The sequence below is a fragment of the Hyperolius riggenbachi genome, chromosome 5 (genome assembly GCF_040937935.1).
Source record: "Hyperolius riggenbachi isolate aHypRig1 chromosome 5, aHypRig1.pri, whole genome shotgun sequence".
Classification (NCBI taxonomy): domain Eukaryota; kingdom Metazoa; phylum Chordata; class Amphibia; order Anura; family Hyperoliidae; genus Hyperolius; species Hyperolius riggenbachi.
In genome coordinates, this window is record NC_090650.1 from 443458516 (window position 1) to 443471387 (window position 12872).

At 46.8% G+C, this 12872-nt stretch overlaps 1 protein-coding gene across 2 annotated transcripts in view; it reads left to right on the forward strand.

Annotated features, from left to right (window-relative positions):
* LOC137519253 (1-phosphatidylinositol 4,5-bisphosphate phosphodiesterase gamma-1-like) overlaps positions 1-12872 on the forward strand; it is a 175666-nt gene that overhangs the window by 67083 nt on the left and 95711 nt on the right. For both annotated transcript variants that reach the window (XM_068238128.1, XM_068238127.1), the window contains exons 3-5: positions 1058-1151; positions 8590-8637; positions 12662-12746. In XM_068238128.1, the coding sequence (XP_068094229.1) occupies positions 1058-1151; positions 8590-8637; positions 12662-12746 (227 nt within the window). The remainder of the gene's footprint in view (positions 1-1057; positions 1152-8589; positions 8638-12661; positions 12747-12872) is intronic.

Genomic DNA, 12872 nt, shown 5'->3' on the forward strand with positions numbered 1-12872 from the left:
CCCCTCTGCAGCTGTGCACCTCTCCATACAGGCTTACACCTCTCCTGCCTGCAGCTGTGCACCTCTCCATACAGGCTTACACCTCTCCCCCCTGCAGCTGTGCACCTATCCATACAGGCTTACACCTCTCCTGCCTGCAGCTGTGCACCTCTCCATACAGGCTTACACCTCTCCTGCCTGCAGCTGTACACCTCTCCATACAGGCTTACACCTCTCCCGCCTGCAGCTGTGCACCTATCCATACAGGCTTACACCTCTCCTGCCTGCAGCTGTGCACCTCTCCATACAGGCTTACACCTCTCCTGCCTGCAGCTGTGCACCTATCCATACAGGCTTACACCTCTCCTGCCTGCAGCTGTGCACCTATCCATACAGGCTTACACCTCTCCTGCCTGCAGCTGTGCACCTATCCATACAGGCTTACACCTCTCCTCCCTGCAGCTGTGCACCTATCCATACAGGCTTACAGCTCTCCTGCCTGCAGCTGTGCACCTATCCATACAGGCTTACACCTCTCCCCCCTGCAGCTGTGTGCCTCTCCATACAGGCTTACACCTCTCCTGCCTGCAGCTGTTGTGCACCTCTCCATACAGGCTTACACCTCTCCTCCCTGCAGCTGTGCACCTATCCATACAGGCTTACACCTCCCCCCCCCCCCTGCAGCTGTGCACCTCTCCATACAGGCTTACACCTCTCCCCCTGCAGCTGTGCACCTATCCATACAGGCTTACACCTCTCCCCCCTGCAGCTGTGCACCTCTCCATACAGGCTTACACCTCTCCTGTCTGCAGCTGTGCACCTATCCATACAGGCTTACACCTCTCCTGCCTGCAGCTGTGCACCTCTCCATACAGGCTTACACCTCTCCTGCGTGCAGCTGTGCACCTCTGTCTAGCAATTATGCAAATGGAGCAATGCAATGGCTGGAATTCTTCTGTCTCTGGGATACTACAAGTCCCAGCATGCCCTGACATCATGTAGATGTATGATGTGATAATGGTTCTTTTATCCTCATCTTGTTAGCTCACACTGACATCTTCTCGTCTTTTCCTGGCAGCCTTCAGTGAGGAGGAGGTGAATCTGTGGATCAGTGGCCTGAACTGGGTGTTGGCAGACACAGCGCGGTCCCCGGGGCCCCTGCAGGTGGAAAGGTAAGCACTGATCCTGTGCTGTGTGCTGTGTATATGGCGTCACAGTCCAGTGGGGTCCGCAGCGCCCCGAACGCTGAGCTTACAGGGGCGCTGTGATCAAATATCTAACAGAGGAACTGGAGGGAAAATGATGTATGGAATACATTTTTTACCCAATTTTCATTTATACATTATTTAGTCAGTGTTTGCCCATTGTAACATCTTTCCTCTCCCTGATTTACATTCTGACATTATTAACATCTTTAGTCCTGGGAGGTGATCTCTGCTGAATGTTCGTTTACTGAGAGTTTTAAAGCCAGTAGAAAAATGTCTGATCTGCCAGAATTCTCTGGCAGGAAATTTCTGCATATCTAAACAGCCTAGGCTAAGCATTACTGGGCGGATGGGGCTACATGCCAATTTACAGCAATATATAGATGTAGGGGGTGTTTGTGATGCTGAGACCAGGTTATTTAATGTAAAAGTAGATATCCTGAATCACTCCCTCAGGGGAGAAGCTCAGTGCTGGCTTTTTATAGAAAGCATACAAACTGCAACGCAAGGCTGTGGAAGGATAAGCAAAGCAGTCTAATGTCCTTTCACAACCGCCCTGTGGCCCAAGACTATGGTAAGAATATTGGTAGGGACATTAGACTATGACTATGGTAGGATCAGAGTGTGAGCTCCTCTGAGGACAGTCAGTGACATGACTATGTACTCTGTACAATGCTGCAGGAGATGTCAGTGCTATATAAATACATAACAATAATATGGTAGGACATTAGACTATGACTATGGTAGGATTAGAGTGTGAGCTCCTCTGAGGACAGTCAGTGACATGACTATGTACTCTGTAATGTGCTGCAGAAGGTGTCAGTGCTATATAAATACATAATAATAATATGGTAGGACATTATACTATGACTATGGTAGGATTAGTGTGTGAGCTCCTCTGAGGACAGTCAGTGACATGACTATGTACTCTGTAATGTGCTGCAGGAGATGTCAGTGCTATATAAATACATAATAATAATATGGTAGGACATTAGGCTATGACTATGGTAGGATTAGAGTGTGAGCCCCTCTAAGGACAGTCAGTGACATGACTATGTACTCTGTAATGTGCTGCAGAAGATGTCAGTGCTATATAAATACATGATAATAATATGGTAGGACATTAGACTATGACTATGGTAGGATTAGAGTGTGAGCTCCTCTGAGGACAGTCAGTGACATGACTATGTACTCTGTAATGTGCTGCAGAAGATGTCACTGCTATATAAATACATAATAATAATATGGTAGGACATTAGACTATGACTATGGTAGGATTAGAGTGTGAGCTCCTCTGAGGACAGTCAGTGACATGACTATGTACTCTGTAATGTGCTGCAGGAGATGCCAGTGCTATATAAAGACATAATAATAATGTGGTAGGACATTACACTATGACTATGGTAGGATTAGAGTGTGAGCTCCTCTGAGGACAGTCAGTGACATGACTATGTACTCTGTAATGTGCTGCAGGAGATGTCACTGCTATATAAATACATAATAATAATATGGTAGGACATTATACTATGACTATGGTAGGATTAGATTGTGAGCTCCTCTAAAGGCAGTCAGTGACATGACTATGTACTCTGTAACGTGCTGCAGGAGATGTCAGTGATATATAAATACATAATAATAATATGATAGGACATTAGACTATGACTATGGTAGGATTAGAGTGTGAGCTCCTCTGAGGACAGTCAGTGACATGACTATGTACTCTGTAAAGTGCTGCAGAAGATGTCAGTGCTATATAAATACATGATAATAATATGGTAGGACATTAGACTATGACTATGGTAGGATTAGAGTGTGAGCTCCTCTGAGGACAGTCAGTGACATGACTATGTACTCTGTAATGTGCTGCAGAAGGGGTCAGTGCTATATAAATACACAATAATAATATGGTAGGACATTAGACTATGACTATGGTAGGATTAGATAGTGAGCTGCTCTGAGGACAGTCAGTGACATGACTATGTACTCTGTAATGTGCTGCAGGAGATGTCAGAGCTATATAAATACATAATAATAATATGGTAGGACATTATACTATGACTATGGTAGGATTAGATTGTGAGCTCCTCTAAAGGCAGTCAGTGACATGACTATGTACTCTGTAACGTGCTGCAGGAGATGTCAGTGATATATAAATACATAATAATAATATGGTAGGACATTAGACTATGACTATGGTAGGATTAGAGTGTGATCTCCTCTGAGGACACTCAGTGACATGACTATGTACTCTGTAATGTGCTGCAGAAGATGTCAGTGCTATATAAATACATAATAATAATATGGTAGGACATTAGACTATGACTATGGTAGGATTAGATAGTGAGCTGCTCTGAGGACAGTCAGTGACATGACTATGTACTCTGTAATGTGCTGCAGGAGATGTCACTGCTATATAAATACATAATAATAATATGGTAGGACATTAGACTATGACTATGGTAGGATTAGAGTGTGAGCTCCTCTGAGGACAGTCAGTGACATGACTATGTACTCTAATGTGCTGCAGGAGATGTCAGTGCTATATAAATACATAATAATAATATGGTAGGACATTAGACTATGACTATGGTAGGATTAGAGTGTGAGCTCCTCTGAGGACAGTCAGTGACATGACTATGTACTCTGTAAAGTGCTGCAGAAGATGTCAGTGCTATATAAATACATGATAATAATATGGTAGGACATTAGACTATGACTATGGTAGGATTAGAGTGTGAGCTCCTCTGAGGACAGTCAGTGACATGACTATGTACTCTGTAATGTGCTGCAGAAGGGGTCAGTGCTATATAAATACACAATAATAATATGGTAGGACATTAGACTATGACTATGGTAGGATTAGATAGTGAGCTGCTCTGAGGACAGTCAGTGACATGACTATGTACTCTGTAATGTGCTGCAGGAGATGTCAGAGCTATATAAATACATAATAATAATATGGTAGGACATTATACTATGACTATGGTAGGATTAGATTGTGAGCTCCTCTAAAGGCAGTCAGTGACATGACTATGTACTCTGTAACGTGCTGCAGGAGATGTCAGTGATATATAAATACATAATAATAATATGGTAGGACATTAGACTATGACTATGGTAGGATTAGAGTGTGATCTCCTCTGAGGACACTCAGTGACATGACTATGTACTCTGTAATGTGCTGCAGAAGATGTCAGTGCTATATAAATACATAATAATAATATGGTAGGACATTAGACTATGACTATGGTAGGATTAGATAGTGAGCTGCTCTGAGGACAGTCAGTGACATGACTATGTACTCTGTAATGTGCTGCAGGAGATGTCACTGCTATATAAATACATAATAATAATATGGTAGGACATTAGACTATGACTATGGTAGGATTAGAGTGTGAGCTCCTCTGAGGACAGTCAGTGACATGACTATGTACTCTAATGTGCTGCAGGAGATGTCAGTGCTATATAAATACATAATAATAATATGGTAGGACATTAGACTATGACTATGGTAGGATTAGAGTGTGAGCTCCTCTGAGGACAGTCAGTGACATGACTATGTACTCTGTAAAGTGCTGCAGAAGATGTCAGTGCTATATAAATACATGATAATAATATGGTAGGACATTAGACTATGACTATGGTAGGATTAGAGTGTGAGCTCCTCTGAGGACAGTCAGTGACATGACTATGTACTCTGTATAGTGCTGCAGGAGATGTCAGTGCTATATAAATACATAATAATAATATGGTAGGACATTACACTATGACTATGGTAGGATTAGAGTGTGAGCTCCTCTGAGGACAGTCAGTGACATGACTATGCACTCTGTAATGTGCTGCAGAAGGGGTCAGTGCTATATAAATACACAATAATAATATGGTAGGACATTAGACTATGACTATGGTAGGGATTAGAGTGTGATCTCCTCTGAGGACAGTCAGTGACATGACTATGTACTCTGTAATGTGCTGCAGGAGATGTCAGAGCTATATAAATACATAATAATGATTATGTCAGCGGCATTGAGAAGTGTAGGAACAAAACACAAGATAGAAGCTCTTATGAGGCACCTGTACCTAGAATTAAGATACAAAAACATTTGCAGTACAGTCAAGTTTGGCATACATTTCTCAACCTAGCGGCTGATCAACCATCCGATTTGATAATTATTATCGAATCGGATGAAAAGCGGTTGCTACCAAACCCATATTTGATTGACGATACAACCACATTTGGTCCGAATCCGGTCGCATGTATCGACTGGACATGCTGCAAGATGTAGGGCCAACTTACTCGATCGGGTGCGCGGCGGTAACGGTCAGCGATATCGGGACGAGCGCTGAACATGACGGAGCCCCCGAGCTGTCTCCCCTATTGTAACATGTATCCCCTTCCATGTCTGCCGCTGTCTTTATACATGTGCCGGCGTAACACAGGCATGCGTGTGACATCACTGACGCGCCCACGTATATGCCGTCACACCACGTGGGGCGTGTGTACAAAGACAGAGCCAGCAGCGGACACGGACAGGTAATGTACAGTGCACCGGGGGGGGGGGGGGGGGGGTGTCATTTTACATTAGCGGGGACAGCAGCGGATGTGGCACCACAAGGAGAGATTTAGGCTGAAATTGATCAGGAATTGGCCTGCAGTTTATGGACAGGAACCAGATCTCTCTCCAATCAGATTGGATCAGAGAGAGATCTGTCTTTTTGGTCGATCTGTCCACATATCTTCTGATGTATGGCTACCTTAAAGCCTGGTACACACCATGCAATTTCCCGTCAGATAGATGGGTCGAATAGATCATTTCCGACAGGTCCGATTTGATTACGATTCAATTTCCTGATCGATTTGCAGAAAATCGATCAGAAAAACGATCGGAAACCCGATCAGATGTGTATGAAATTATCTACCGACCCATCTATCTGATGGGAAATTGCATGGTGTGTCCCCAGCAGTAGAGGAATGAGGATCCATACTAGCAGGCTGCACAGCTCCGCCTCTCACTGGTGGCAGTGACAGCACTATCTCCTCCACCCTCTTAGATAAATATCTCTGTGTCTGACAGGACCTCCTTTGTCACAAGTCTGTGTGGCAGAGGTGACGGTCACTGGAGAGCAGCCTGAGTAAACACTTCAGTGACACGTGGTTTGTGAGGGTGGGAGGAAGTCAGGTGGGGGGGGGGGGGGGAGGCCGGAAGGTAATGATTTGTTCAGGAGTATTTTTAGTACCTGCGGAGTTCATACAACAGCAGCACAGAGGAGACATTTAGCTATGGTGACCTCCTAGGATACTGTTATAAGGAACTCTGAGGGATAAGTCATACTAAAACAGCTATGTTAAATGGGAATTTTTGCTCTTAAAGGATACCACAACTGACATGTGGCATAATGAGATAGACATGTGTATGTACACTGCCTAGCACACAAATAACTAGGCTGTGTTCCTTTTTTTCTTTCTCTGCCTGAAAGAGGTAAATATCAGGTATGTAAGTGGCAGACTCAGTCCTGACTCAGACAGGAAGTGACTACAGTGTGACCTTCACTGATAAGAAATTCCAACTATAAAACACTTTCCTAGAAGAAAATGGCTTCTGAGAGCAAGAAAGAGATAAAAAAGGGGGAAATTATTATCAGTGAGGGTCACACTGTAGTCACTTCCTGTCTGAGTCAGGACTGAGTCAGCCACTTACATACCTGATATTTACCTCTTTCAGGCAGAGAAAGAAAAAAAGGAACACAGCCTAGTTATTTGTGTGCTAGGCACTGTACATACCCATGTCTATCTCATTATGCCACATGTCAGTTGTGGTATCCTTTAAAACAGAAGGTATTTGCAGCTGTTCAACTATATGGAAGACAGATTTCCCATGATGCATTACTGCTAAATATGCAAATCATCTCTTTATGCACACCTTACATTTCCTTTTAAACAATGCAGAGTGCCTGGGCTATATGGAGGCTGGCATATTTATTTCCTTTTAAGCAATACTAGTTGCCTGGCTATCCTGCTGGTCTTCTGCCTCTAATACTTTTAGCCACAGCCCCTGAACAAGCATGCAGATTAGATGCTCTGACTGAAGTCTGACTGGATTGGCTGCATGCTTGTTTCAGGTGTTTGATTCAGACACTACTGTAGCCAAATAGATCAGCAGGACTGCCAGGAAACTGGTATTGTTTAAAAGGAAATAAATATGGCAGCCTCCACATCCCTCACACTAGTGGAAACAGGCCCTTACAGAGAACCCACAGCTCATAGTGACCCAGAAATCCTATTCAGACTGTGCGATTATGAGGGGTGCCATAATCTAAGTGCACAGCCCCACAGACCATGCTGGAATCTCTTGGGAATCTTTGTACAGTGTATGGAGGGATTCCATGAGATAGATCCCTCACTGATCAGATAATCATGTGAGAGGGATCCATCTTTTGGCCACATCGACCAGTGTATGGCCAACTTCACTTAAAGGACAACTGTAGTGAGAGGGATATGGAGGCTGCTATATTTGTTTCCTTTTAAGTAATACCAGTTGCCTGGCAGCCCTGCTGACTCTGCCTCTAATACATTTAGCCACAGCCCCTGAACAAGCATGCAGCAGATCAGGAGTTTCTGACATTATTGTCAGGTGTGAGAAGATTAGCTGCATGCTTGTTTCTGGTATGATTCAGACAATACTGCAGCCAAATAGATCAGCAGCACTGCCAGGCAACTGATATTGTTTAACAGGCAATAAATATGTCATCCTCCATATCACTCTCACTTCAGGTGTCCTTTAAGCCTCGTACACACGCCTGGCTTAAGTCTGCTGAGGCGGTCAGTAACGACCATCAGGTGTATGTGCGGTAAACGGCAACCCCCAACCCACTAGCGATTCGCCGGGCAGATCTGCTAACCCCTAGCGACACTGCTCCCCTCGACAATCCTCCGCCGTGTAATGTCGCGCACGGGCCGCTCGTTGTTTCTCTGTTATGCCCCCGCATAGCAACACAGAGTGTCCTCAGCTAAACAGCGATGTCGCCCAGCGGGGCCAGCTCCTGATCCCTAACAGGCAACATCCATTGGAAGTGTGTACGCGGCCTTATGCTGGGCATACACAGTATGTTTTTGCCCGTGTAATCGAGCCGCTGGCGCTTCTTATCTCCTTTTCGTTTTTTACCATTGTCCTGCCCGCGCTATCGAGCGGGGAATCGATCCGCCGAGTGATCGGACACGTCGGAAATTATCAATTGAGCCATCAGCGGCTCGATTACGCGGTACAAAAATGTACCGTGTATTCCCAGCATTAGTGTCCTAGCGTTTGGTGGGCGGGGCACTTTCTGTGTTTGTCATTTAGTAGTGATGTAAGTCCAGCAGTGTTGTCATGCTTGTCCTCTTGTGTCTTCCTCCTCTGCTCTGCAGGTGGCTACGGAAACAGTTTGAGGCGATGGACCGGGGAAAGGACGGCAGGTAATAATAATCTGTCAATAATCTGTCGTGTGTGGCTGGCAGCTCTTCTCTATGCGGCTTCGGGTTTATGTCACCCACATATGAACCTGTCCGTAGTCAGGTGATGGGTTTGGGGCGCTGGTCTTTATAAGACCAATCGATAAAACGCTCTCCAGTGCAGGAAGTATTTCTGCCTGTTGCCCGTGGCAACCAGTCATATTACGTTCGATTTTCAGGCAGCATAATTGATGCTGCTCTTCCGGAGAAATTCCCTTTGGTAATGTTGGTCATGTGACTCAGAGATCTGTGCGCAAAGAACAGAGCTGCCAGCAGAGTGGGCATTTCCATTGCTCTCCAGCTCCTCCCCCTGCTGCTGAAAGATTACCTCTTTGTGGTCAGCACTGCAGCTCAGCAGATTCTTCTTATTATAACACTCTGCTTTAGCTGCAGTGTTGGCCACAAAGTTAATATCTTCCATAGAGGGAGTGAGTAGGTGGGATGGGGGGGCAAACTGGCTGCCGCCCACCCCTAGCTTCTTCCTGACTGCCTCATGAGAGGGGTGATGATGGGATGGGGGAGGAGTCTTGACTACTTTCTGTCCAGTAAAACTGCATCGTCATCTGGACAGGAAGTGAGCCTCGTCCGACAGGTGCCAAACAACCAGTTTATTTCAACAGAGCTGCCACCTGCTCAGAAACTTCCTGTGTGCAGGAATAACAGTAGGATGAACTAGGTAATAATATGAATATATACAGGTCCTCAACTTACGAACACCCGACTTACAAACAACCCGCCGATATGAAAGGGCATAAAATGCCAAAGTTGATTCTGTGGAAACAAATCAAATATTTTTTTTCAAAAAGAGCATGCAGAGCCAGTGTTACCATAGGGGCAATCTGGGCATTGCCCCAGGGCCGCTAGACAGATGCTGAGCCCAGATCTCCCCCCACCTTTACTGTACCCCCCAGGGCCCAGAGTTTTGGGTAGTGTAGCGATTGACCTATGGCTCTGTGAGTTCCCATGTGCTGGGTCACAGTGGGAGGGCGCCCTTGCCAGGACAAGTGAGTTGCTACACTGCTGAAAACGTTGCAGGGCCCCCGGGGACCACAATAAAGTTGAAGAGACCTTAAAGAAAATCTGTGACTAAAACTAAAAAGGTTCCCCTGGGGGGTGCTCACCTCGGGTGGGGGAAGCCTCCGGATCCTATCGAGGCTTCCCCCGTCCTCCTGTGTCACCTGGCGGTCTCGCTGTGCCCCTCCGAACAGCAAGAATGTAAATATTTACCTTCCCGGCTCCAGCGCAGGCGCAGTATCGGCTCTCCGCTCTGAGATAGACAGAAATAGCCGATCGCTGTCGGGCTGCTCTACTGCGCAGGCGCAAGTCTCCTGCAAGTCGCCTGCTCCTGCGTAGTACAGCGGACCCGACAGAGATCAGCTATTTCCGAGCGGAGAGACGCAACACAAAAGGTAAATATTGCACAGCCTGACAAATTGTCGGCTGTGCGTTCCGTGGGCTGCAGCGAGACCGCCGTGGGACGCAGGAGGACGGGGGAAGACTCGATAGGATCCGGAGGCTTCCCCCTACCGAGGTGAGTACCCCCCAGGTGAACTTTTTTTCGTTACAAAGTCTCTTTAATGGGGGTGGGGGGGGGGACTTTAGTAGCCAGATTGGGAGGCCTTGGGGTTGTTGGAAGTATTTGGCAGCAACACAGTTGCCCCTAATGCCCCTTTAGGGGGGCTGTCTGGTCTGTCAGGTGGCCAGTGCCACCCAGGTTGAATTTGCCCGCATTGTAACTAGAACCAACTCTGTAAGTGCGTACTGGGCATGTGCAAGAAAAGTCTATGCATGTCCTATTGAATGAAGCACTCCTTATTTTTTACTGACGACCCTTTATGTCACTGGCAGCCTCCATCTACATGTGATGATAGGAGGGTGTGAGGCACTTTTGTTATACAGTACTCTGGTTTGTGGTGATATTATTTCTTTCACACTTCCTAATAATCGCAGTGGCTGGAAATCCCCTGAATCCCCCCATCTGTGTGGCATGTGTATTGTCACCGCACAATAGTACTGCAGGCCATCTGCCCATGTCAGGAGAGGCCACATCATTGCTTTCTGCTGAAATCACAGCCTCTCCCCACACACAGGAAGTCTGCTGGGAAGTGATAGGAGTCTGTGACAGGAAGTGGAGTGGTTCCCGCTCAGGAAATGGGGAGAGCTGATTGAGGATCATTGTACTGAGCGCAGCACTGATGAGGGCTTCTGACACGAGGCCCTCATTGTGATGTGGGATAAACAGGCCTGTCTGGCCGGAGATGGGGAAGGGAAGAGAACCTGTGCCCCAGATGTGACGCTGCTGCAGATACAACACGTGGGCCGCATCTTCCTGAGAGATACAGGCTGATCAGAAATGGCTGGGCAGTAATTACTAGGAAACTATGAGAACACATCTCTGTCCAGCATGGCTCATTGGCTGCTGGAATGTGCCAGTAATGCGGAAGAATATGGCGCTTGTCGATACCCTTCGATTACCTTTGTGACTGTCCTTTTGTTGGTGTCTTTCGTGTACCTCGCTACGAGCCTCCCTGCTGTCTAGATAGATACATGATGCCTCACCAGCCTCCCTGCTCCATAGCAACAGAATGTGTTGCCACCCTCCCTGCTCCATAGCAACAGAATGCATTGCTAGCCTCCATGCTTTCTAGATACAGAATGCGTCGTTAGCCTCCATGCTCTCTAGATACAGAATGCGTCGTTAGCCTCCCTGCTCTCTAGATACAGAATGTGTTGCTAGCCTCCCTGCTCCATAGCAACAGAATGTGTCGCTAGCCTCCCTGCTCCATAGCAACAGAATGTGTCACCAGCCTCCCTGCTCCATAGCAACAGAATGTGTTGCCACCCTCCCTGCTCCATAGCAACAGAATGCATTGCTAGCCTCCATGCTCTCTAGATACAGAATGCGTCGTTAGCCTCCATGCTCTCTAGATACAGAATGCGTCGTTAGCCTCCCTGCTCTCTAGATACAGAATGTGTTGCTAGCCTCCCTGCTCCATAGCAACAGAATGTGTCGCTAGCCTTCCTGCTCCATAGCAACAGAATGTGTCACCAGCCTCCCTGCTCCATAGCAACAGAATGTGTCACCAGCCTCCCTGCTACATAGCAACAGAATGTGTCGCTAGCCTCCCTGCTCTCTAGATACAGAATGCGTTGCCACCCTCCCTGCTCTCTAGATACAGAGTGCGTTGCCACCCTCCCTGCTCTATAGCAACAGAATGTGTCGCTATCCTCCCTCTTCTGTGGATACAGAATGTCACCAGCCTCCCTGCTCCATGACAACAGTATGTGTCGCCAGCCACCTACTCCATAGCAACAGAATGAGCCACAACCCTCGCTGCTCCATAGCAACAGAAAGCATTGCTAGCCTCCCTTCTGCATAGCAACAGAATGAGTTGCTAGCCTCCCTGCTCCATAGTAACAGAATGAGTCGCAACCCTCCCTGCTCCATAGCAACAGAAAGCATTGCTAGCCTCCCTTTCTGCATAGCAACATAATGAGATGCTAGCCTCCCTGCTCCATAGCAACAGAATGAGTCGCAACCCTCCCTGCTCCATAGCAACAGAAAGCATTGCTAGCCTCCTTTTCTGCATAGCAACAGAATGAGTTGCTAGCCTCCCTGCTCCATAGCAACAGAATGAGTCCCAACCCTCCTTGCTCCATAGCAACAGAAAGCATTGCTAGCCTCCCTTTCTGCATAGCAATGAATTGCGTCATCAGCCTCCCAGCTCCATAGCAACAGAATGTGTCACTAGTGTTGTGTCAGCGTTGTAGTGCCGCCTGGTGGTGGGAAAGGGGTGACGGAAGAGACTCTTTTGTTTGGGAGGGGGGGGGGGGGGTGAAACAAAAGTAATAACAACCTGAATGTAGTAACACAGTTCCCCAGCCTGCTGAAGTGGACATTTAAATGAATGTACATTTGGGGTGGGGTTCCTCTTTAATCTCAGGACAGGAAGCTGTAGTGTGTAACTGCTTGCCTTTGTGTTTGCAGCGTGTCGGTGAAGGATCTGAAGGCTCTGCTTCCTCAGGTGAATTACCGAGTGCCTAACATGAGGTTCCTGCGAGACAAGCTGCAGGTGAGTCGCCGAACTGCCAATCTCTGTATAAAGAGTACCTGTAGTGAAAGGAATGTGGTGGATGTCGTGTTAGATACTTTTCTAGTCAGAGGTAACGATCACAGCTCTGTTTAAGTGAATGGCGCA